Source organism: Astatotilapia calliptera, chromosome 1 (assembly GCF_964374335.1).
Source record: "Astatotilapia calliptera chromosome 1, fAstCal68.1, whole genome shotgun sequence".
Classification (NCBI taxonomy): Eukaryota; Metazoa; Chordata; class Actinopteri; order Cichliformes; family Cichlidae; genus Astatotilapia; species Astatotilapia calliptera.
Window position 1 is genome coordinate 14,818,950 of NC_137422.1, and position 22,910 is coordinate 14,841,859.

Genomic DNA, 22,910 nt, shown 5'->3' on the forward strand with positions numbered 1-22,910 from the left:
AGAACATACTGGAGAGGTTTTCTGCCCTATCTCAGCAGGAGCAGATAAACAGGGAGCCAAGGTCGTAGCTTGGGCGCTGTGTGAGAGAAAGAATGTGAATGTTTAGGCTTTTATGACTAAGTGGGGGCCACTAGAGGCTATAAGAGTTTGATCAATGCTCCACCATTTTGAGATCTGATGCTGTCTGCGTACGGTGTCCATCTCCCACGCGTGTGATCATTAAAATCATCGTTTGACTCAACCCTGCCGGACCAGTGTTGTTATTTTGGTTTTTCCTCTTGTATCCATCCCCAATATTTGAATCCGTAACAGTCTCTGTCTGGATATCTGCCTGTCCGTCAGGATCCTGCAGGCCATGTGTGTCTGTGTCAATATGCTGGCGTTCAGTTTGACACCCTGTCTCACATCTAGCACTTCTAGCTCCAGGATACTGAACTTCATACTGTTGTAGGTAGGCAGGGGGTTGCCGTTCACGACCAGAACATCTTAAATCTTCAGTTAATGGAAGCAAGATGCATCTGGTGAAGTGATTGTGCTGAAAGGTGAGTCTTTACAACACTAATAATAAAGAACCATGTCTGGACATGGTATTTAAAATTGACAAGAAACTGTACACGCACTAGTGTACAGTGCGTGTACAATTTTGTTCAGTTTTATTTTTCAAGACTTGGTAAATTGCCCTTTTTATTTTTTATTTTTGTTTTGGCAATACTGAGTAATTTTGGGTTCGAAAATATTTGATATAGTATAATTAAGGTAAATGTTGTTATTAATTGTTATAATCTGATAAGGAATATTTTATGTCATTTTTTTGTTGTTTTATTTTTCAGTTTACCCACTGAGAAAAAAAATAATTACCAATAAATACCATCTTACTGTTCAGTGCGATTTATTCCAATTTTTTGCAGGACTGTTGCATATTATTATCATTATTATTATTATTATTATTATTATTATTATTATTATTATTATTATTATTATTATTATGGGATTGTGTGTGTATGTGTGGAGGGGGGATTAATCACCATTTTATCATCATCAGCCTTTGACGGAAACTCACACGGATCGTTTCATGTTCATGTTTCACGTTTCATGAATTTCGTGATGCGCAAATATTTACTTAACTTAAGGCCACCTACACACTCTAAAGCAGGGAGCCAAGCTTAAAGGATAAGCTTGATAAGACGCCTACGAACTGGGATTTTAGGTTTTGTTTAGCAAGTTAATCCAAAGAAAGCTTGGCAGTTTTGAACTTCATTTGCCCCCCAGATAACTGGAACACTCCTGTTATGCTGAACTGACTGTGTACAGCACCTGGAAACAGGCACGTGCGGGGGGGGGGGCTAGAGGGGCTTGAGCACCCGCCCCTTTCCTGATGGGTTCCCAAAGTGCCCTCTTGTTGAGGCAACTTTTTAAAAAACAAATTATTATTATTATTATTTAATGTGTGTGTGCGTGCGGAGTCCTGTCTGTGCCCCTCAACAATAATATTTAACTATTAATCACAGTTTTGCTAAATAAAAGGATCTGGCTTGCATCAGTCACATGATCACATTTAACCAATGATCGCCCTCGACGGCAGAACGCGCTGGTTACGAGCCGGGAACGAGCTCACAAAGAGCACGCGCATTTTTAGCGGTCCGGAGCTGTAGGAGAAACAAGTTAACTCAGAGACACAGACTGATGCGACAAAACCAGTAAGTAGGTGTACAGCGTACACTGTAGTGTGTAGCACCCAGGAGTATTAGCTTATTACGTACACGTTGGTAAGCTTTTTTTTTTCGAACTTTATTTGAAATTATAAGCGAACAGTCAGACATTCCAGTTCAGTTCTCTTCACTTTAGCTCCTAAGAAGATTCGTGTTGAGTTTTGACGTGAGACGATATGAACGGAAAAATAAGCCTTCTCCTTCTTTTTCTCGTCTTCCTTACATCGACACCAGGTAAGACCTCTTCATGTTTTATGGGTGATTTTTATTTTATTTACAACATAAATCTACAGTTCATAATCTAAAAAAAACATTGCTCTTTTACATTTACAGTGAAACTTATTATTAAACACTGTTGGAAATGTCGAGTTTAAACTGAGTGGTTAACGGTGTTTTGAGCGTGAACAATAAAAACAAAAAAAAAAACCCAAAAAGACCAAAATATGTTTATTCAAAAAATGAATTTGCAGTGTTGTTAAAGTATACCAAGCTGCTAAAAATACACGCACAATATTAGGCACATGAGCTTGTGTCAATACTCATTCGCCTGGTTCCTTAGAGCCTTGTGAGTAATATAAATGTGATGCTGACAAGTGATGAGATTATTACATTAAAAAGTTATTTTTAAGCAATACTGGTGGAAGATAAGTGACTGACATTCCAAAGCTAACATCTATAAAAAAATTAATTCAATCAGAACATCTCCTTCCAACTGACTTTTATCAATTACAAACAAAACAGTTTACAAAACTGATGAAAGTCTGTTGGAATGAAATGTGATTCAATAAAATGGTGACAAGCAAGACAGTTCGGGGAAGTTGTGTTTTTCCCTCATAGGCACCTGTTGTTTCTTCAGGTGTGCAGAGATTTTATTTTAAGGCAGTTTAAAGAAAGCTAAATACAGGCAATGTAAGGCATTTTCATCCTCAGTTTCGTTTTTACTTTGTTCCTCTCATTTCTTTCATTATGTGTGATTAAATTATTTTAGTCCCTTTACCCTCCCCTTACAAAACATTGCCCCTGCAGTGCCCCCACTTTATCCAAGCACTGCTCTTTGTGTTATGGTTTCATTATTATTCAAATGCGTATCTGACTTCCAGTAAGTTCAGTCTGTTATTTATTAATTCTGCTTCCTAACACCGTGTTTAACAATGTTATCAGTGACATCACGACCTGACCCAGCAGCAGTGTTGCTGGGTCAGGTCTGTTTGGTTGTTTGGTTGTTATTGATCCCTTTACCCCTAGTCCTAAAGTGTATATTTATTTTCTTACTCTTATATATATTGTTTGTTTACTTGCACTGCTGTAAAAGGAGCCTCGTCGTCTCGTCTCTCTATATACTGGAATGTATATAGAGAGATGACAATAAAGTTTACTTTGACTTCAGCAGCGAGCAGGCGCACACTTTTCGCGTATAGAATTTCGATAAAGCATTGGTGCAGATTATAAGTCTGTATTATAATGTCTGGTGTTTTCGTGTTTGTTGTTTTGTTTTATTTTGCGAGTTGGTTATTAGATGCCGCTCCAGCCACCAGTGAATCCCCCGCCGCCCCGCCCTCTCCTCCCTGTGCCACAAGCAGCAGGTGCACCTCGCATACGGAGGGCGCCCTTACTCCCAGGAAATGGGTGATAGAAAACCGATCGGTGCCTGTACCATTCCCAATATGCGCTGGCTGATGTCGGGGCAGCATGAGTACGAGCAATTTTTTATTTTATTTTGCCGATGCCCGTGATGCCGATGTACTGGCAAAAATTTACCAGGACATTTTCCGTTTTTCTACGGAATTTTTTTTTTTTTACAGTGTAAGTCTACAGCTGCCTAAAGCATTCATGGTCCTGCAAATGTGTCCATCAGTGTACATGTGTACATTTGTTTTGTTTTGTATTCCAGTTTAGTTCTTTCTGGTGTCCAGCAATAAAGCTGCCCTTTTGAGTTTGTTTCATTTCCGTGTCTGAGTCTGCCTGCACACAGATTATGACAGTTATGCGCCTCATAAGCCTTTTAAAACCCCAGAATGGCAGCCATTGCCTGAAGGAGCGCAGTATTCATCAAATTCCTTTTAGGTAGCAAGAGCAGGCGCCAACTGGAAGAAGCGTGGAGAGAATTCACAGAGCAGAACCTTCAAAATACGACAACACACAATAACCCTTTACATTATCTTTTACATTATTAGGGGAATCTACAACATTTTTACATTAAACGTCATACTTATTTCTCTAATTCTGATTCTTTAGGGAGCCCCTCATTAATTCCTCTGTCTGCAACAAGTTATTATAGCCCCTGCACCAACCCCCCCCCCAATTTTCTTATTACCCAGTTTCTGGAAGCCTGCTAAGGGGCACCAGGGCTGTACTGCCCTCCCTTTGTGGTAATGCTGTGGCATTTAAAGATATCGGTGACATTAGTTCAGGGTAAAAGTAGAATACTGCTAGTGACTGCACTGTGAAGCCCGAGTTTCATTAACCAGACAAATATGATCATTTTAGACTAAAGCAATGCTTTTTTTCACATGTCATTATGAATGTCATTGACAGGTGTGTGCCCACTGAGTTTCCAGGAAGTAAATGTCGAGGCAGGTGAGATGGCGGTACTGCAGTGCCCTTCTTACAGAGAGTACCGTGATGGAGATGCTGAGGTGTTCTGGACCAGTCACACCGTGGATGAAATGAAACTCTTCAACATGTCAACGTCAGCTGAGCAGAGGCAGATGGGTGTGCTGGTTCATGGAAGAATCCTTGTTATTCTCAGAGCTTCAGTAAACCATCAGGGGAATTACTCCTGCTCTTTTCGGTAAAATGAATGGTTTCCTTGTCTAAGACTGACATCAAACAAAAGTCGTGCCCACACACTGACATAAAGTACTATTTCCTATACGACAGGATAGCAGAGCAAGTTTAACTTGTATTATATTTTATTATAACATTTTAAGGTTGTTATTGAACATCATGGCACCAGAAAAGCACTTTTTATATTTGTACTAAACCAGGTTGCTTGTTGGCATTATGGTATGACAGTTTCCCTAACTGCTGGTAACATATATGTGAGGATCCTGTGTTTGCAAATAACAACCCGCCATCTGAAGTTAGCAAATCCTGAAACACAACTGAGGACGGCGGGTTGTTGTTAAGGTACAGAAAAACTGGAACAAAGCCATATTTTATTCAAACTAGAACATAGAAAACATTCATTTTTTTATAAACTTAGATGGTTTAACAACTAATGTACCATTTTAACTAAATTTTAAGAAAACAATCATTGTAATCATTCTTAATAATTTTCAATTAATAATTTTGAATTTGACCGCAGCCGCATGTCTCAAAAGGCAAGGCAAGGCAAGTTTATTTGTATAGCACAATTCAACAACAAGGTGATTCAAAGTGCTTTACAGTGCTTTAAAAGGTGGGACAGGGCCATGTTTAACACTGTGTAGCATCACCTCTTCTTTGAACAACAGTCTGTGAACATCGGGGAACTGGGTAGAGCAGCTGCTGGATATTTGGGAAAGGAATGTTGTCCCATTCTCAACAGTCACTCTTCATTGCCCTATTTTTTTTGTCCAGTGTTTTGATTGGTGAAAGGTCTAAACACCAGGCAGGCCAATTCAGCACCCAGACTCTTCTACTTCAAAGCCATGCTGTTGTAATGACAGCAGTATGCAGTTTAGCATTGTCTTGCTGAAATATGCAAGGCCTTCTCCGAAAGACATAGTCATAGAGTATATGTGGCTTTAAAACATGTATATACCTTTCAGCATCCATTATTACAAGCTGTGTAACACGTTGCCAAATAATCTTTCAAGTTTTGTTTCGCCTGACCTCAGGACAGTTTTTCGCTTTGCCTCAGTGAATCATAGAAGATGATTACGTTGTTCTTTGCATGGTGGTGCATTAGCCTACATTAGTGGATGGCACAAGTGTCCCTGAGCCCATGCTGTGATTTTCATGATAAATTAAATTTAAACCAGTGCTGCCTGCAGGCCTAAAGTTAAAATCATGATTTTCATGTGTAACACAAACACTTCCTTCTCAACCTTTTATTGGTTGAAAAGTGTTTTGTTGAATTTTGTTGAGACATGTCATCAAATTCAAAATGAGTGTTTTCCTGAAATGGTACGTCTCAGTCAAAACATTTGTTTTCTGAGTTCTGTTGTGAGTAAAATAAATAAATCAGGTAAAATAAAATCAGACAAAGGCACACAAGAAGCATGAGTGTATCACAGGTTATTAGGTTTCATCTTCTGTGGGTCAGAGAAGAGCCTCTCAGTAATCCAGCGTTAAAGGAATGGATTACTGAAGGCGAAGCTGAGAGGGATTTTTATACAGAATGCCAGATATGTTAGTTTCATTTCACTGTTTGCAGCACAAAACTTTCTCAGCTAATAATAAATCCTGATGGACAAATAGCCCGCTAAGTAGATGAACACCATTTTAAAACTAATCCTTTAAGTCTTCTCTTACTTTCCCATTTTTTTGTTTCATTTTGCTTGTTGCTCAGAATGAAAGTTAAAACTTCATGTTACTGTTTTCTTTCCTTGGTAGGAATTCCAGCAGACAGTCCTGGATAAGCCTCAAAGTAAACACAGCTCAGTCCAGAGACTCTGAACAAATGAACCAGATCTCTAAAGAATGTTACACAGAGGAGTACTGCAAGTTGTATTGCCCTGAAATTTTTTTTCCCTTTAACACCCTGAATATCACCAGAAGCGGCGTCACATGGCACAAGGTAAACAGAGCAGATTATGTGAATGAGATCAAACTGTAAAGTACTGTTACAGGGTTTTAATGTTTTTCCAAATTTGACAGCTGACTACTTAAAAATCGAGCTTATATGTTGTAGGAGGGCGGGTCATCACCAAAAGACGGTTACTTCCCAAGTGTGAAAAAAGAGGACAGTGGCAACTATACCTGCACCCGGTCTTACCTGTATGGTGGTCAAATATATAACATGACCTCTACGGTGAAACTTGATGTCCAACCAAGCAGTAAGAAAAACACATTTTGCAGATATTTATTTTGAATGATTTTAATACGTGCTTTTCAAAAGGTTTTTTTTATTTCCACAGAAATAACTAAGAAAGCAGTGATAATTTCACCAGAGGACAAGCAGGTATTTGAGGTAGATTTAGGTGAGTTATTGTCTATATTCATACACCTTCACACTCTTGGCTAAAGCTTAAATGTTAATCGTTTATAACAACCTGTGTTAACTCTGCTTTTTCTAGGTTCAACAGTGGTGATTGATTGTAAAGCAGTTATGATGTCAAAAATGGATGACTTGTTTTGGTTAAGTGGAAGTTCATTTGTGGATACAGACACTAGTCTACCAGTTTTCTATAATGATACACGGTAAATATTTCACACACAGGTCCTCTGTGGGTCACACTGATGTTATATGTAGTCACATCAGCTCAGATATGAATTCTGTTTTTAGATCTGCCTCAGTCATTTCCTTCTCTTCTCAGGGTCATCAGCACAGAGGAAATCAGAATGAGAACATCTCTAATCTTCAGAAAAGTGTCAGAGGACGATCTGTCAAAAAATTATACCTGTAAACTGCAATCTGCCTACCAAACAAGCTTTGTCACTATCACTCTAAAACAAAAAGGTATGGCCAGCTGAACATTTTGAGTACTTAATAATACTCTTTAATGTGTTTATTTATTAGATGAGCTAATTTAGAAAATCCCCATCACTCCCTACAGCTGCTCCTTCCTCTTACTTTGTGGCTTTATGGATTGTGGGCTTTGTGCTGATGGTGATGGTACTAACAGCAATTATTTATGCAAAGTTTAAAGTCGACATCACGCTTTTCCTTCGTCGAATTCTTGGCTGCCATCGAACCATCCCAGGTAGTTTTCATACATTTTGCTAATTCAAACATTGTCTGTGTTCACATTTTTGTCAGAGCGGCAAAATCTGCTTTTTTCTATCCACTTTTAAAACAACATTTTTATTTTTTTCCATTTAGATGGAAAAAGCTACAACGCCTGCTTGATGTATTACAAGAGTAGCACAGATCCAGGACTAAATGAAGATGACAGAAAAAGGCTGGAGAGTGAAATGAAGTACAGACTTGGTTATAGTCTCTGTCGCTACAGTCCTGATGTTGTACCAGAGAGAGGTGCTTACATTTTTCATATTTTTACAAAATTGTTATTCTAAATTTTGTCCTTACAAATTCAATCAAGGGGAAAACAACACACTCTGATCTGTGCTTGTCTGCTCCTGTAGGAGAGGCTGTGTTAGACTGCATAAAGCAGAGTCAGACAGTGGTTCTGGTCCCCTGCTCAGAAGATTCTGGTTCAGGAGTCGACCTGCTGAAAAGTATCCAAGCATCCCTCAAGAAGTTGCAGACTCACGTGGTTTTGATTAAAACTGAGACAGCCGGAGTCTTGAGCACAAGTTCATCTTTAGAGGCCTTACAACTCTGCAAAGCTGCAGACTGTGTCACCTGGAAGGGAAAAAGCTCGATGCTGCCCTCTTCTGCCTTCTGGAAGCTGCTACGTTATTACCTACCTGCCCCGCAGAGAGCACCCAGAGCTTTAATATGACTATACAGTATTTAGGATGTAAGACTGTATTTCCTCCACTGAACACACACACATGTAAAGGAAGCTCTTAAAACATGTGGTTATCCTATTTGGTCTTTCATCAAGTCAGCAAAGAGGCACAGAGAAGACGATCAGACAGAAACTAGGGAGGATCAGAAAGACTAACACAACATCCCAGTGTACTTCAGACCCAGCCACACAAAAACTGGTTCATCCGAAAGACAGAACTCCTAAACACAAACTTAACAATGTGGTGTATGCTGTACAGTGTAGCGAGGAATGCCCAGACCCCTACATTGGAGAGACCAAACACCCACTTCATAAACGCATGGCACAACATAGAAGAGCCACCTCCACAGGACAAGACTCAGCAGTCCATCTGCATCTAGGACAAAGACACTCCTTCGAGGACACCAATGTTCACATTTAGGACAGAGAGCACAGATGGTTTGAAAGAGGAGTGAAGGAAGCCGTCTATGTCCACTGTCAATGACAATCTATGAACAGAGGCAGTGGCTTACAACACCAACTGTCTGCCATCTATAACCCAGTTTTGAGATCCCTTCCCAGACGCCTTAACGACCACTCACATCCTGGGCCTTTTGACCTCAGGAAATCGCATGATAGGGTTAGGGCTAGGTTTCACTATGAGTACACCCGAAACCATGCATGATTGCTACCCACACCCGTTTTCACACCTTGGCTCATGTGATTAGGTAGAGGATCAATAGGGGGCCCATGTCCCTCTTGGTGGGTTACTCCCATAGAGCTTAAATCTGGGACTCTCCATCATTTGACCCTAGAACTGAAGAAGCTTTTCGGTTGAGAGGTGAAAAGTCTTCAAGCAACTTTAAGAAGTCCAGACGCTTTTCTTTCCAAGCTCCTTAGACTGCAAGCTGGAGAGGAAGCAGCATCTCACTAATCCAGATCTTCATTTAGTCTGGATAAAAGCATAACATTTTAACTATTAGAGGAAATATTTATTTATAACTATCACACAAATGTATCATTATATACAGACACTTTTATTGCTACTGATATATTTATTTATATATATTTTTTGTCATGTTCTGTATAATATTGTACTTTTCTGTTAATAGTGTTATTTTGTATTTCCTTATGCTGATGGGTTTGTTTATTGTGTTATCTTCTGATATCTGGTATTGGTTCTTTTTTTTCCTTATTTGTGCCTCAAGTTTTTAGTTTGATTATACAGTTATGTTCAAAATAATAGCAGTGTGTTTTAAAATGTGAGTAAAGCTCAAAATCATCATAAACACGTATGCCAGCCAGGATGATTTGACAACCTTTCACAATTCCTCTGAATTTCTTGGTTTTGCCTCAGAAACAGCATTTTTGATGTCACCCAACAAGTTTTCTATTAGATTAAGGTGTGGGGATTGGGCTGGCCACTCCATAAGCTTCATTTTGTTGGCAGCATGACCTTATCAATTATTTTGATATAAGCAAATTGATCCATGATCCCTGGTGTGCGATAAATAGTTCCGACACCATAGTAAGAGAAACATCCCCATATCATGATGCTTGAACTACCATGCTTCACCGTCTTGAGAGTGTACTGTGGCTTGAATTCAGTGTTTGGAGGTCATCTAACAAACTGTCTGCGGTCCTTGGACCCAAAAAGAACAATCTTACTTTCATCAGTCCACAAAATGTTTCTCCATTTCTCTTTAGGCCAGTCGATATGTTCTTTGACAAATTGTATCGTCTTTAGCACGTCTTTTTTTTTTTTAGTAGCGTGAATTTGCGGGGGCTTCTTCCTGATAGATTAGCCTCACACAAGCATCTTCTAATTGTCACAGTACTCACAGGTAACTTCAGACTGCCTCTGATCTCCCTGGATGTGATTATTGGCTGAGTCTTTGCCATGCTGGCTATTGTTCAATCCATTCGAATGGTAGTCTCTCTGGTTTGGCTTTCCATTTTAAAGCATTGGAGATCATTTTAGCTGAGCAGCCCATGATTTTCTGCACTTCTTGATATGTTTCCCCCTATCCAATCAACGTTTTGATTAAAGCACGCTGTTCTTCTGAATAATGAATGACCTCACTGATTGGACTCCATATTCTCCGCTTGTACTTTGTTGTTGTCTCTCTAAGCCTTCTGGTTCTGTATCCATATGTTTAATGATTTCTGGAGACACGGGATTCCCAGGCTTTCATTTACATATTCTCTGGTTTTCTGGACTTTGTAACTTGACCCAGTATTTCATATTAAACCTTTGCGTTTGCGATGGCAGAAATGAAGTGTTTGAGAGATCAAATCATTTGGAACAGCTGTTTTGGAAAAAGATTTGATCTTTTGGAGAATTTGGAACACATTACTACAGCGACATCTGGTGGCCAAATAAATGTGATTTTAAATTATTGCACTGAATAAATGTGAATGTTTTCATGTGTCTTTTTCTTTTTGTCTGTCACCTTTTCTGTTGGTTTATAGTATTATTTGTATGGAAGGATATTTTGTTTGAATCAGTCAGTAATTGTAGGTTGTACTTCTGCACATAAAGACATCAATCAATATTTATAGGGTGTGGTTTTATGCATGTTTAATTATTTTTATTAAGAAAAACAACGTGTTCAACAGTACTGAGACAATTTTGTCTTTTGCACAAAATCTCCTGCTTTGAATGATATTCTCTCTTGGGAGACTGATGTGGTTGAAGTGGAAAGATTGGCTAGCTGGAATAGATGAGGGAATATGGTGGCATGTTGGTCCAGTAATCTAGAGGGTCATCTCCTCTTGGTACATATAGGGCTTAGAGAGTGTGACATTATCTGTGACACCCTATCCATGGTTGGTTCACCTACCCTGCTGTCAAAAACATCGCAGAGCTTGTACTTTAGTGGCTGATAATTTTAGGATGTGCACATCTTTCTTGAGGGTTGAGATGGATAAGCCCTTTTTGATGTCTTCAAGGCAGGCTGTGGCTTGGGCTACCATTATTTGCCTCCTGACATGATGTCACCCTGTCAATGATCCCACTTTACCTGTCGATAGACATCACTCCTCGATCACGATTTTGAATTGATTACTCCACAAACACAAGCCACAGCTTTTCTGTCGCTGCAACTTATCATTGTTCATGTTCTTCATTTAATTCTTAAATTAAATGTAGAATAGAATAGCCTTTATTGTCATTGTACAGAGTACAACGAAATTGGAGTGCCACTCCCTTGGTGCAAGTTTCAATAATAAATATAAATGTAAAATATAAAAAGTACAAAAAAAACAATCGTAAGTACTCAAACAATAGTATGTACAATATATACAGGATAGCAGCATTACTATAATGACAGTGACGGTATGGAATAGGTTCAATTGTTTTTGTGCTTATTTACTACGGTGATAGCTCTGGGAAAGAAGCTATCCCTGAATCTGTTTGTCCTGGTTTTATGTGACCTGTACCGTCGGCCTGACGGTAATAGTTCAAACAGTTGGTTGCTGGGGTGAGAGTGGTCCTTGATGATATTGCCAGCTCTGCTGAGGTACCGAGAGTTTGCAGTGACCTCCAGGCTGGGCAGAGAGCAGCCAGTGATCTTCTGGGCTGTGTTGATGACCCTCTGCAGTACTTTCCTGTCTGCAGCTGAGCACCCTGCATACCATGTTGTTATGCCGTACGTTAGGATGCTCTCTATGGTGGCTCTGTAAAATGTCACCAGCAGCCTCTCCTCCAGGTTGTTCCTCCTGAGCACTCTCAGAAAGTGGAGACGCTGCTGGGCCTTTTTAACCACCGCTGTAGTATTTGCAGTCCAGGAGAGGTCATCAGATATCTGCACGCCCAGAAACCTCATGGAGTGTACCCTCTCCACACAGCTCCCGTGAATGTAAAGTGGGGCCGGGTCTGCTCTGCCCTTCCTGAAGTCCAAGATAAGTTCTTTAGTTTTCGTGGTGTTCAGTTGGAGGTTGTTAACTGAACACCACTCAGTCAGTCTGTTGACCTCATCTCTGTAGTCCGACTCATCCCCCCTTGAGATGAGTCCAACCACTGTGGTGTCATCCGCGAACTTTATGATGGTGTTTGAGAGATGGGTAGGGGAGCAGTCGGATGTGTAGAGCGTAAACAGGAGGGGACTCAAAACACATCCTTGTGGAGACCCGGTGCTGAGTGTGATGGTGCTGGACCGGTGGGGGCCGAGTCTGACAGACTGTGGTCTATTTGTCAGGAAGTCCTTGATCCAGAGGCAGATGGGGGTGGAGAGTCCCAGGTGAGACAGTTTCTGGACCAGGATCTCCGGGATGATATGATTGAATGCTGAGCTGAAGTCCAGAAAGAGCATTCTCACATAGCTTCCTCGGTGCTCCAGGTGACTCAGCGCAGTGTGGAGCGCTATGGTGATAGCGTCCTCGGTGGAACGATTTGTCCTGTAGGCAAATTGGTGGGGGTCCAGAGTGGGAGGCAGACCGGCCCTGATGTGCTGACAGACCAGTCTCTCAAAGCACTTCATCACTACAGGCGTAAGTGCAACAGGCCTGTAGTCATTTGGGCTGGCCACAGCTGTCTTCTTGGCGATGGGGATGATGGTGGAGGTTTTGAGGCAGGGCGGGACGGTGTTTGATGACAAGGAAAGGTTGAAGATTTTAGTGAAGACTCCGGTCAGTTCGTCAGCACATGCTCTGAGAACCTTTCCATGTATTCCATCAGGACCTGCCGCCTTCCTGGGATTCACTGACCTTAGAACACACCTCACTTGGTGCTCCCTAAGTGTTAGTGTGCCAGTGCTGGGGGCGGGTGGAAGTGGTGTGGCAGCTGAGGGCTTGGTCGTCTCAAAGCGGGCGAAGAAACGGTTTAGATCCTCAGCCAGTGAGGCATCAGTCCTAGATGTTGCCTGGTTATTGCTTCTGTAGTTGGTAATGTGATTGATCCCCTGCCACATTTTTCTGGGGTCGTTGTCAGCAAAGTGATCTTCAATCCTCCTCCTATAGGCAGCCTTAGCTTTCCTGATGCCTCTACTCAGGTCTGCCCTGGCCGCCCTATACGCAGCCCTGTCCCCTGACTTGAAGGCAGTGTTGCGGCTTTTTAGGAGGGATTGCACTTCGCTATTCATCCAGGGTTTTTGATTTGGAAACACCCTGACCCTTTTGTTGACGGTGACATTGTCAACACAGTTCCTGATGTACGAGAGTACAGTGTCCGTGTACTCCTGGAGGTTGTGGCTGGAGAATAAATCCCATACAGTTGTTGAGAAGCAGTCCTGCAGTTGAGAAAGGGCTCCTTCAGGCCAGGTTTTTATTGTCTTTGTCTGGGGCTTTGTTTTTCTCAGCAGGGGGGTGTAGGTGGGGGTGAGGGACATGCAGAGGTGGTCAGATCCAGCCAGGTGGGGGAGGGGTGTCGCTCTGAAAGCATGCCTGATGTTTGAATAGACATGGTCCAAAGTGTGTTCTCCTCTCGTAGCAAAGTCCACAAACTGGATAAATTTAGGAAGCACAGTCTTTAGGCACGCTTTGTTAAAGTCGCCGGCGACAATAAAAACCCCATCGGGGTGGGCAAGCTGTTGTTTGTTTATGGTGTTGAGCAAGAGGCTGAGAGCCGTGCTAAAGTTAGCATCCGGCGGTATATAAACAGCTATCACAATAACTACTGTAAACTCCCTCGGGATGTAAAAAGGTCTGCACGAGACTGCCAGAACCTCCAAATCAGGAGAACAGTGTGTGTGAATGATCCTGCTGTTACAACACCACTCGTTATGCACGTAAACACATAGCCCCCCTCCTCTGCTTTTACCTGAGTTGCTGTTTCTGTCATGCCGGTGTAGCGTGCGGCCTGCTAACTCGACTGCAGCGTCGGGAATCAGCGGGTGAAGCCACGTCTCCGTAATAAGAATAATGCTGCAGTTACGTGCAAAGCTTGTGTTGGCTATCTGTAGCTCCAATTCGTCAAGTTTGTGGGTGATGGATCTGGCGTTCGATAGGAAAAGGCTCGGAAGTGCTGGCCGGTGTGGATGTTTGCGTAGCCTAGCGTCTGAGCCCGACCGGCATCCCCTCTTCTGCTTTCTTTCCCTCCGTCGCCTTCTACACTTGCTGGGCGGGCAGACCATCCACGGTGACCCTGGCGGTCTCGCTATCTCCACCAGGATGTTGTGTGTTCGCTGATAGTCGCCAGAAACAGACAAACTATATTTAAAACCTAGGTCAATTAGGTTCTGGCGACTGTAAGAGATGGCGGCGTTGCAAACATTCAAAAATATCCAAATTAAAAGTAAAAACGAGCACCAAACTGGAGAGCTAAGAGCCGCTGCACCCGTGCGCGCCGCCAGTCATTTTAATTCTCCCCAAAGATACTGAGGCTGAGCTTGAGGGCCACCTAGAGGCTGTGGAGGCTCAATGTATCTACAAATTCACCACCCAACAAAATATGGGTCTTAGTAATGTGGAACCGGGTGAGCATAGGCAATGCGTCTGCATCAGAAGACAGAGGAGCTGAGTCACACAAAAGAAGTCAAAGGAACACTGCTTCATACAACATTGGAGAATTTTATTCACATTACTTTTGTAAAGTGGATATTTGATAATATAAATAGCATAAGATACACTATGTTTAATTCAAGGTTCCATCAGTTTTTCCCTAATGAAATGAATTTAAACAAGCACCTGTTTGGAAAAATCTGGATGTGGAAACCATGTTGTAGGTCTGGAATCTGTCCTTCATGACCATTGTCTCTCTCTCATTTAAGAAAAATCCCGCAAACCTGTTAACATCAACTAGGCATGTTTTGTTGTCTTATTGTTAGAAAGTAAATCATGAAAGTGGTTCTCAGAAGAGGAAGGAGAGCAGAGAGAGGATGAGTTTGCTGTCAGGACTTTGGATCTGAGCAATGCTGTCATTGACTTTGCTGTGAGCAAGGCTTGAAAGACGAAGTTCTGATGGGTGAGTTGTTTGCCTTTGTGTCTATGTGAAGGACTGAAACATTGCTACCAATTTATGTTAAAAATAATATGTTGCAATACATGTGTGAGTGCGTGCTACATCTAGAAGCTGGTCCACTGGAAAAGCTCATTGAGCGAGCAATTCTTTAAATGAGTGTGATTATTTGTCATGATGACCTCATCTAGTCTGCGAAGACCTGTTGTTCTCTCTTTTTTTCTGTGCTTGTAGAGATCACAGTTGTCTTTGTGTTACTTCAGCAAAGCTAAATCTCTTTGGGGGATTTTGGTAGTTTAGTTAAAAAATATGATGTGGGATTAGAGCATAAGCTTAGATATGTGTGTCCACTCACCTCACCTCCAGTGTTGGTCAAGTTACTTGAAAAAAGTAATCAGTAACTAATTACTGATAACGTCTCCAAAAAAGTAATCCCGTTACTTTACTGATTACTTATTTTCAAAAGTAATTAATTACTTAGTTACTTAGTTACTTTTTAAAAACACGATTTACAACCTGAAGAGGTGATAAAGCGATAGATCTTTCAGCCCAATTCTACTTTTTCTACATAATCCATCATACAAAATGTAATCAAATGGAAAAGTCTCTTTTTTTTAACTTGTTTTATTAGTTTTAATCTTTTAACTTTATGCATCAAGCAAAAATTTAATTATATGCAACATTCTCTGACTGGAAGATATTTGTTTAACATTTAAAATTATTTTCTGCACATTCTAGCACATAAATATTTTTTGTGTTTACACTCAGTCTTTCAAATAGATGCAAGTAAAACACAGCAGAAAATAAATAAAGTCAAAGACTAGCGGTCCTTTTGCTCTATTTTCACCTGTAAAGCAGGAGTGGGGTAGGCGGAGGTTTACCCTGGTGCAGGTGTGCCGCATCAGTCAGTGGAAGAATCCACGAGTTTCTCTGAGTTTCCCATTACGTTGTAGCACACTTGGTGCTCGCTTGGAAGTTTGGGGGGGGGGGGGGTTTCGCTGTAAAAAGAAGTTTTCTTCCCACGCACAACGGACACTAATGTTTTTGTCACTTTTTATGGAATCAAACTCAAAATAAGGTCAGTACTTCCACGCTTTAAACGCTGCACGCTCATACGCTCTCCCGCACTCGATATATGATTCACTGTTGATCTGCAGAGAGCTGTTGTCACCAACGTCTTATGTCGCTGTCATGAGACATTCTCGCAAAAAAAATCATGGTTTTAGTAATGCAGTAATGCAGCGTTCCTACGGGAAAGTAACGGTAATCTAATTACCGTTTTTGCAATAGTAATCCCTTTACTCGTTACCAGAAAAAAGTAATCAGATTACAGTAACGCGTTACTGCCCCTCTCTGCTCACCTCTGACTGCAGTTGTTGTCCATGATGCTGATCAAAAGCTGAAATTATACTATTGATTTTATTTATTATGCTACTGCTGTGTTTGCTCCAGAACAATATGAGCCCCAAAATATCTTCACTGGGACCTGTCATACAGTTGATATGCCCGTGGAAGTAAAATGAAGCGCGATGAATTCAGAAGCATGCTCACACATTTTGCTAAAAAAAACCAACAAAAACAAACCAAGACAAAAACAAAACAAGCAAGAACATCCCACTATTATCTCATAAAACACATGCTCATGTACTGATTTCTTGTGGTCTCATGCACAATTCTAGTGTATCCAGCATTAACACATCTTTGGACTTCATGCTCAGAATTCCAGGGTAAAGTAAACAAATGAAAGTTGAACTCCAAATCTTTTATCTGCTTGATTCACCGTGGAATAAAGAGGTAACAGGCTTCACCTGCACATGAAAATCAACCTAATTCGTAAGTTCACTAAGGAAGCTCTCATCTGTCTGCTTTCCTGGGTCTTCTTTCTGACAGCCTTCTTCTAGCCAGTCAGCCTCCATTCTTTGTGCAACCCACCTTTACCCAAACTCCATCTCATACAAGGATCTCAGAGCTCCATCCAAGCCTCCATCTTTATCTTGACCACCACCAGCATCTAGATTCCAGGGTCTCCTGCCCTAATTCCTGTCACTGCTGGGATTCAGTCTCACTGTGCTGAGCCATATGAGTCCAATCACCAAATAGCTTTGAATTGAACTCTATATATTAGTAAATCGCGCTCAGTTCCTTCTTATGATACCTCCTTATAAACTGCCTTTAAAAATAGTTAGTTAGTTCGGGGACCAGACAAAGAGCGATTCATAAGACCCTTATGAAAAGGACACCGAGGGAACAGTTTACCCTGCCCGGGATAGGGTTACCGGGGCCCCGCCCTGGAGCCAGGCCCGGGGAGGGTGCCCAAGGGCGAGCGTCTGGTGGCCGGGCCTTAGTCCATGGGGCCCGGCCGGGCACAGCCTGAAGAGGAGACATGGGCCCATCCTCCCGCAGGCCCACCACCCGCAGGAGGCGCCATAGGGGTCGGGTGCGTTGTGTGCCGGGTGGCGGCCAGGAGCGGAGGCCCTGGCGGACTGACCCCCGGCTGCCAAGACTGGCAATAGGGACATGGAATGTCACCTCTCTGGTGGGGAAGGAGCCTGAGTTAGTGCGTGAGGTTGAGAGGTACCGGCTAGATATAGTCGGGCTCACCTCTACGCATGGCTTGGGCTCTGGAACCAGTCTCCTGGAGAGGGGCTGGACTCTGTCTCAGTCTGGAGTTGCCCCTGGTGAGAGGCGGCGGGCTGGGGTGGGTATCCTAATATCCTCTCGGCTTGCTGCCGGTACGTTGGGGTTTTTCCCGGTGGACGAGAGGGTTTGTTCCCTGCGCCTTAGGGTCGGGGAACGGGTCCTGACTGTCATCTGCGCTTATGCGCCGAGTGGCAGTTCAGAGTACCCAGCCTTCTTAGAGTCCCGGGGGGGGGGGGGGGTGCTGGAGGGTGCTCCACCTGGAGACTCTGTTGTCCTGCTGGGAGACTTCAATGCTCACGTGGGTAACGACAGCGAGACCTGGAGGGGCATGATTGGGAGGAACGGCCTCCCTGATCTGAACCCGAGCGGTGCTCTGTTATTGGACTTCTGTGCTAATCACAGTTTGGCCATAACGAACACCCTGTTCGAACATAAGAGTGTCCATAAGTGCACGTGGCACCAGGACGCTCTAGGCCGTAGGTCGATGATCGATTTTGTAATCGTATCAGCAGACCTGCGACCATATGTTCTGGACACTCGGGTAAAGAGAGGGGCTGAGCTGTCAACTGATCACCACCTGGTGGTGAGTTGGATCAGGTGGCGGGGGAAGACGCTGGACAGACCTGGTGCACCTAAACGCGTAGTGAGGGTGTGCTGGGAACGTCTAGCAGAGGCCCCAGTCCGCGAGATCTTCAACGCACACCTCCGGCAGAGCTTCAACAGCATTCCGAGGGAGACTGGGGACATTGAGTCCGAATGGACCATGTTCAGCGTCTCCATTGCTGAAGCTGCTGCATTGAGCTGCGGCCGCAAGGTGGTTGGTGCCTGCCGTGGTGGTAATCCCCGAACCAAATGGTGGACACCAGAGGTGAAGGGAGCCACCAGGCTGAAGAAGGAGTCCTATCGGGCTTGGTTAGCCTGTGGGACTCCGGAGGCAGCCGACAGGTATCGACAGGCCAAGCAGAATGCGGCTCGGGCAGTGGCTGAAGCAAAAACTCGGGTGTGGGAGGAGTTCGGAGAGGCCATGGAAAAAGACTTTCGGACTGCCTCGAAGAGATTCTGGCAAACCGTCAGACGTCTCAGGAGGGGAAAGCGGTGCTCTACCTGCACTGTGTATAGTGCTGGCGGAGCGCTGCTGACGTCGACTGAGAAAATTGTCAGGCGGTGGAAGGAATACTTCGAGGACCTCCTTAATCCCACTGACACGTCTTCCGAGGAGGAAGCAGAGTCTGGGGATGAGGAGAATGACCCGCCAATTTCCGGGGGCGAGGTCACTGAGGCAGTTAAACAACTCCTTGGTGGCAGAGCCCCTGGTGTTGATGAGGTCCGCCCCGAGTTCCTGAAGGCTCTGGACGTTGTAGGGCTGTCCTGGTTGACACGCCTCTGCAATGTTGCGTGGAGATCAGGGGCAGTACCTGTGGACTGGCAGACCGGGGTGGTGGTCCCCATCTTTAAGAAAGGGGACCGGAGGGTGTGTTCCAACTACAGGGGGATCACACTCCTCAGCCTCCCTGGGAAAGTCTATGCCAGGGTGCTGGAAAGGAGAGTTCGTCCGTTAGTCGAACCTCGGATACAGGAGGAACAATGCGGTTTTCGTCCTGGTCGCGGAACACTGGACCAGCTCTTTATCCTCTCCAGGATACTTGAGGGTGCATGGGAGTTTGCCCAACCAGTCTACATGTGTTTTGTGGACTTGGAGAAGGCATTCGACCGTGTCCCTCGGGGTGTCCTGTGGGAGGTGTTGCGGGAATATGGGGTGTCTGGCCCATTGCTACGGGCCATTCGATCCCTATACAACCGTTGCAAGAGCTTGGTTCGCATTGCCGGCAATAAGTCGGACTCGTTCCCGGTGGGTGATGGGCTCCGCCAGGGCTGCCCTTTGTCTCCGGTTCTGTTCATAATTTTTATGGACAGGATTTCTAGGCGCAGCCAAGTGGCGGAGGGCTTTCGCTTTGGTGGCCTCAGAATCTCATCTCTGATTTTTGCAGATGATGTGGTTCTGTTGGCTTCATCGGGTGAGGGCCTCCAGCTCGCACTGGAACGGTTCGCAGCCGAGTGTGAAGCAGCGGGAATGAGGATCAGCACCTCCAAATCTGAGGCCATGGTTCTCAGCCGGAAAAGGGTGGAGTGCCCACTCCGGGTCGGGGATGAGTTCCTGCCCCAAGTGGAGGAGTTCAAGTATCTCGGGGTCTTGTTCGCGAGTGATGGGAGAAGGGAGCCGGAGATCGACAGACGGATTGGGGCTGCAGCTGCAGTAATGCGGACGCTGCACCGGTCCGTCGTGATGAAGAGGGAGCTGAGTGTAAAAGCGAAGCTCTCAATTTACCGGTCGATCTACGTCCCTACCCTCACCTATGGCCACGAGCTGTGGGTAGTGACCGAAAGAACGAGATCGCGGATACAAGCGGCAGAAATGAGCTTCCTCCGAAGGGTGGCTGGCCTCTCCCTTAGAGATAGGGTGAGAAGTTCGGCCATCCGGGAGGGGCTCAGAGTAGAGCAGCTGCTGCTCCACATCGAAAGGAGCCAGCTGAGGTGGTTCGGGCATCTGACAAGGATGCCCCCTGGGCGCCTCCTGGGTGAGGTGTTCCAGGCATGTCCCACCGGGAGGAGGCCCCGGGGCAGACCCAGGACACGCTGGAGAGATTATATCTCTCGGCTGGCCTGGGAACGCCTTGGTATTCCCCCGGATAAGCTGGAGGAGGTGGCTGGGGAGAGGGAGGTCTGGGCCTCTTTGCTTAGGCTGCTGCCCCCGCGACCCGGCCCCGGACAAAGCGGATGAAGATGGATGGATGGATAGTTAGTTCGTTCCACTTCTCACGTGTACACCACTCTGTATTGGTCTTTCACATAAAATTCCAATAAAATTGATTCATGTTTGTGGCTGTAATGTGACAAAATGTGGGAAGGTTCAAGGGGGCCGAATACTTTTGCAAGCCACTGTATCATGAATTCAACCTGTCCCAAGCTGCAGTTTCCAACTACTAATGGCTTTGACAAAATTACATAAAAAGCACATGCAACAATAAAAACATTATGATCCAGACACATGCTCTGTCAATCTGATCGGGCTGTTCATAGCACTTCCTACATTGGAATAAACAACATCACGTTGTCAGCACAAACAATCACATGTCTGTCATTACCTGCGAAAAAAGGAAGTGACATCATTTTCATGGGAAAGGTATTTTTTTTGTTGTTTGTCTTTTTTTCCTCTCCAGGAAATGAAAGTCATGTTTGACTTTCATTTCATTTGCTAATGAAAGTCATGTTTGACTTTGTGCCTCTTTCTGTATTGTTCCCGGGATGCTTAGGTTTGATTGCACTGTTGGAAATAGTTTATTTTGATGCACATGCTGTTTTTGCAAATTGTGCACAATAATATCCATTTTCATGTTTTGCTGCAGTTAATAAAAATTAGTGCATCTTAAAAATGAAATTTAAAGACACTGTGCATTTTTTTGCATTTGCAATTTTGAGTAGAAGAATGTGTAAAATCAAAAACAATTTTCAATTTCTTTGTAGTTTATTGCACTCTTTAGCAATTTATTTAGTTACTATGGACTTAATGCATACATATTATTAAGATTTAGGATATAACAGTTGTAATGATGCATAGAATCTTGAAATACTCAAAAAAAAATGGCACTACAGCATGTAAAAATCTAAAGATGAGGTCTGTTCTATGTTGGGCTTAAAAGGGTTAAATGCCTGTAGTAAGGAGCCTGTTAACAGAGATAAATTGATCAAATTTTTAAAAAGAGTTATACCATTAATTAATGCTATGACTTCTTTGAGCAGTCTTGTAGGGATGGGGTTTAATAGACATGTTGATGGTTTGGAAGAAGTAATTATTGGAGTCAGCTCGGAAAAATCAAGTGCTCTCATTTTAAGCTGTGTTGGTAATTTTGTGGAGCCAGGAGTGTGAGCATAGCACGAGCCACTGGGTCCAAGTCCTCCACCACATCTGACACCAGTTCCACATACAATTCCAGGACAAGTCCCCATCCATCTGGTCTGACCTGTCAATCCTGTTGCTCCTGTTGAAGCTCTGCTGTCTTCATTCTTGTGCCACTTCTGCACATGCTGCCATCACCTCCCATCTTTTACAAAGAGTGAGCACATGTGATGATTTCTTTGATTAAGATGGGGTAGGACATAAAAAACCTTTCAAAATAAAAGCATGCAAAAATATATACAAACATGGTATAAGGAGCTTGGAAAGAAAAGCGTCTGGACTTCTTTAAGTTGTTTAAAGACTTTTCACCTCTCATCTGAGAAGCTTCTTCAGTTCTAAAGTGAAATGGTGGAGAGTCCCAGATTTAAGCTCTGTGGGAGTAACCCACCAAGAGGGACAAAGGTCCACCTAATGAACCTCTACCTAATCACACAAGCCAAGATGTGAGAACGAGTGTAGGTCACAATCAGCCAAGGTTTCGGGTGAACTCATTGTGAAACTTAGCCCCACCCTGTCATGTGATTTATGAGTTTTCCTAAACAGAAACTTAACAGCATAGTGTATGCTGTACAGCAAGCCTATTCAAATGGCGGCCCGCGGGTCAAATGCGGCCCAGAAGCAACTGGCCCTGCCTGTGGTCCTGGCAGAAACACAGAGAAAACGCAAAAAATTAATTCATTAATTAATTTTTTTTTTTTAATTAAAAATTCCTACAGCGTAGTGTAGACTGTGAATGCAACACTCCTAGTAGCCTAGCAATATTTAACCCACAATGCACCGTGATGTAAACATATTAAACAATCATCGTAATATATGATGCGACAACAGCATGTCTTTCTCACTCCAAAAGCGCAAAATTGACAATGAAAACTGTCGGTTTAACCCTGCCTGGACTGACAAATACTTATTCATTTTACCGAGTTTAATAATCTTACAACCGGAGTTGTACTACCATGGTGAGGGTCCTGTACAGCCCAAGAGAGAGCTGCAGCATCTTCCCTTCGTGTGTATATATATATATATATATATATATATATATATAAAACACCTTTATCTACTTTACATAAAAATGTGTGTGTGTTTGTGGTTTTATTTTTATATATCCATCGATCGATCGATCGACAGATATGTATATATATATCAGAAAAGGTGCTTCTTTGAGAATAGGTGAA

At 43.3% G+C, this 22,910-nt stretch overlaps 1 protein-coding gene across 2 annotated transcripts; it reads left to right on the forward strand.

Annotated features, from left to right (window-relative positions):
- Nucleotides 1–1,240: 1,240 nt before the first annotated feature.
- On the forward strand, nt 1,241–10,803 carry LOC113020515 (interleukin-1 receptor accessory protein-like). Of its 2 annotated transcripts, none has more exons than XM_026164551.2 (10): nt 1,241–1,943; nt 4,245–4,500; nt 6,249–6,432; nt 6,547–6,691; nt 6,773–6,835; nt 6,932–7,055; nt 7,172–7,314; nt 7,412–7,558; nt 7,678–7,830; nt 7,941–10,803. In XM_026164551.2, exons 1-10 carry the CDS (start codon nt 1,886–1,888, stop codon nt 8,258–8,260), a joined length of 1,593 nt encoding a protein of 530 aa, XP_026020336.2. In that variant the 5' UTR covers nt 1,241–1,885; the 3' UTR covers nt 8,261–10,803. The 2 variants fall into 2 exon arrangements, with proteins under 2 accessions (XP_026020336.2, XP_080145710.1); XM_080289584.1 differs by having other exon boundaries at nt 1,241–1,697.
- The last annotated feature ends 12,107 nt before the right edge of the window (nt 10,804–22,910 follow it).

Coding starts and splice junctions, on each gene's coding strand:
- LOC113020515 (XM_026164551.2), top strand. CDS start 1,886: ATGAACGGAAAAATAAGCCTTCTCCTTCTTTTTCTCGTCTTCCTTACA. Junction 4,501..6,248: donor AATTACTCCTGCTCTTTTCG/GTAAAATGAATG, acceptor TTTCCTTGGTAG/GAATTCCAGCAGACAGTCCT. Junction 6,836..6,931: donor GGTATTTGAGGTAGATTTAG/GTGAGTTATTGT, acceptor TGCTTTTTCTAG/GTTCAACAGTGGTGATTGAT.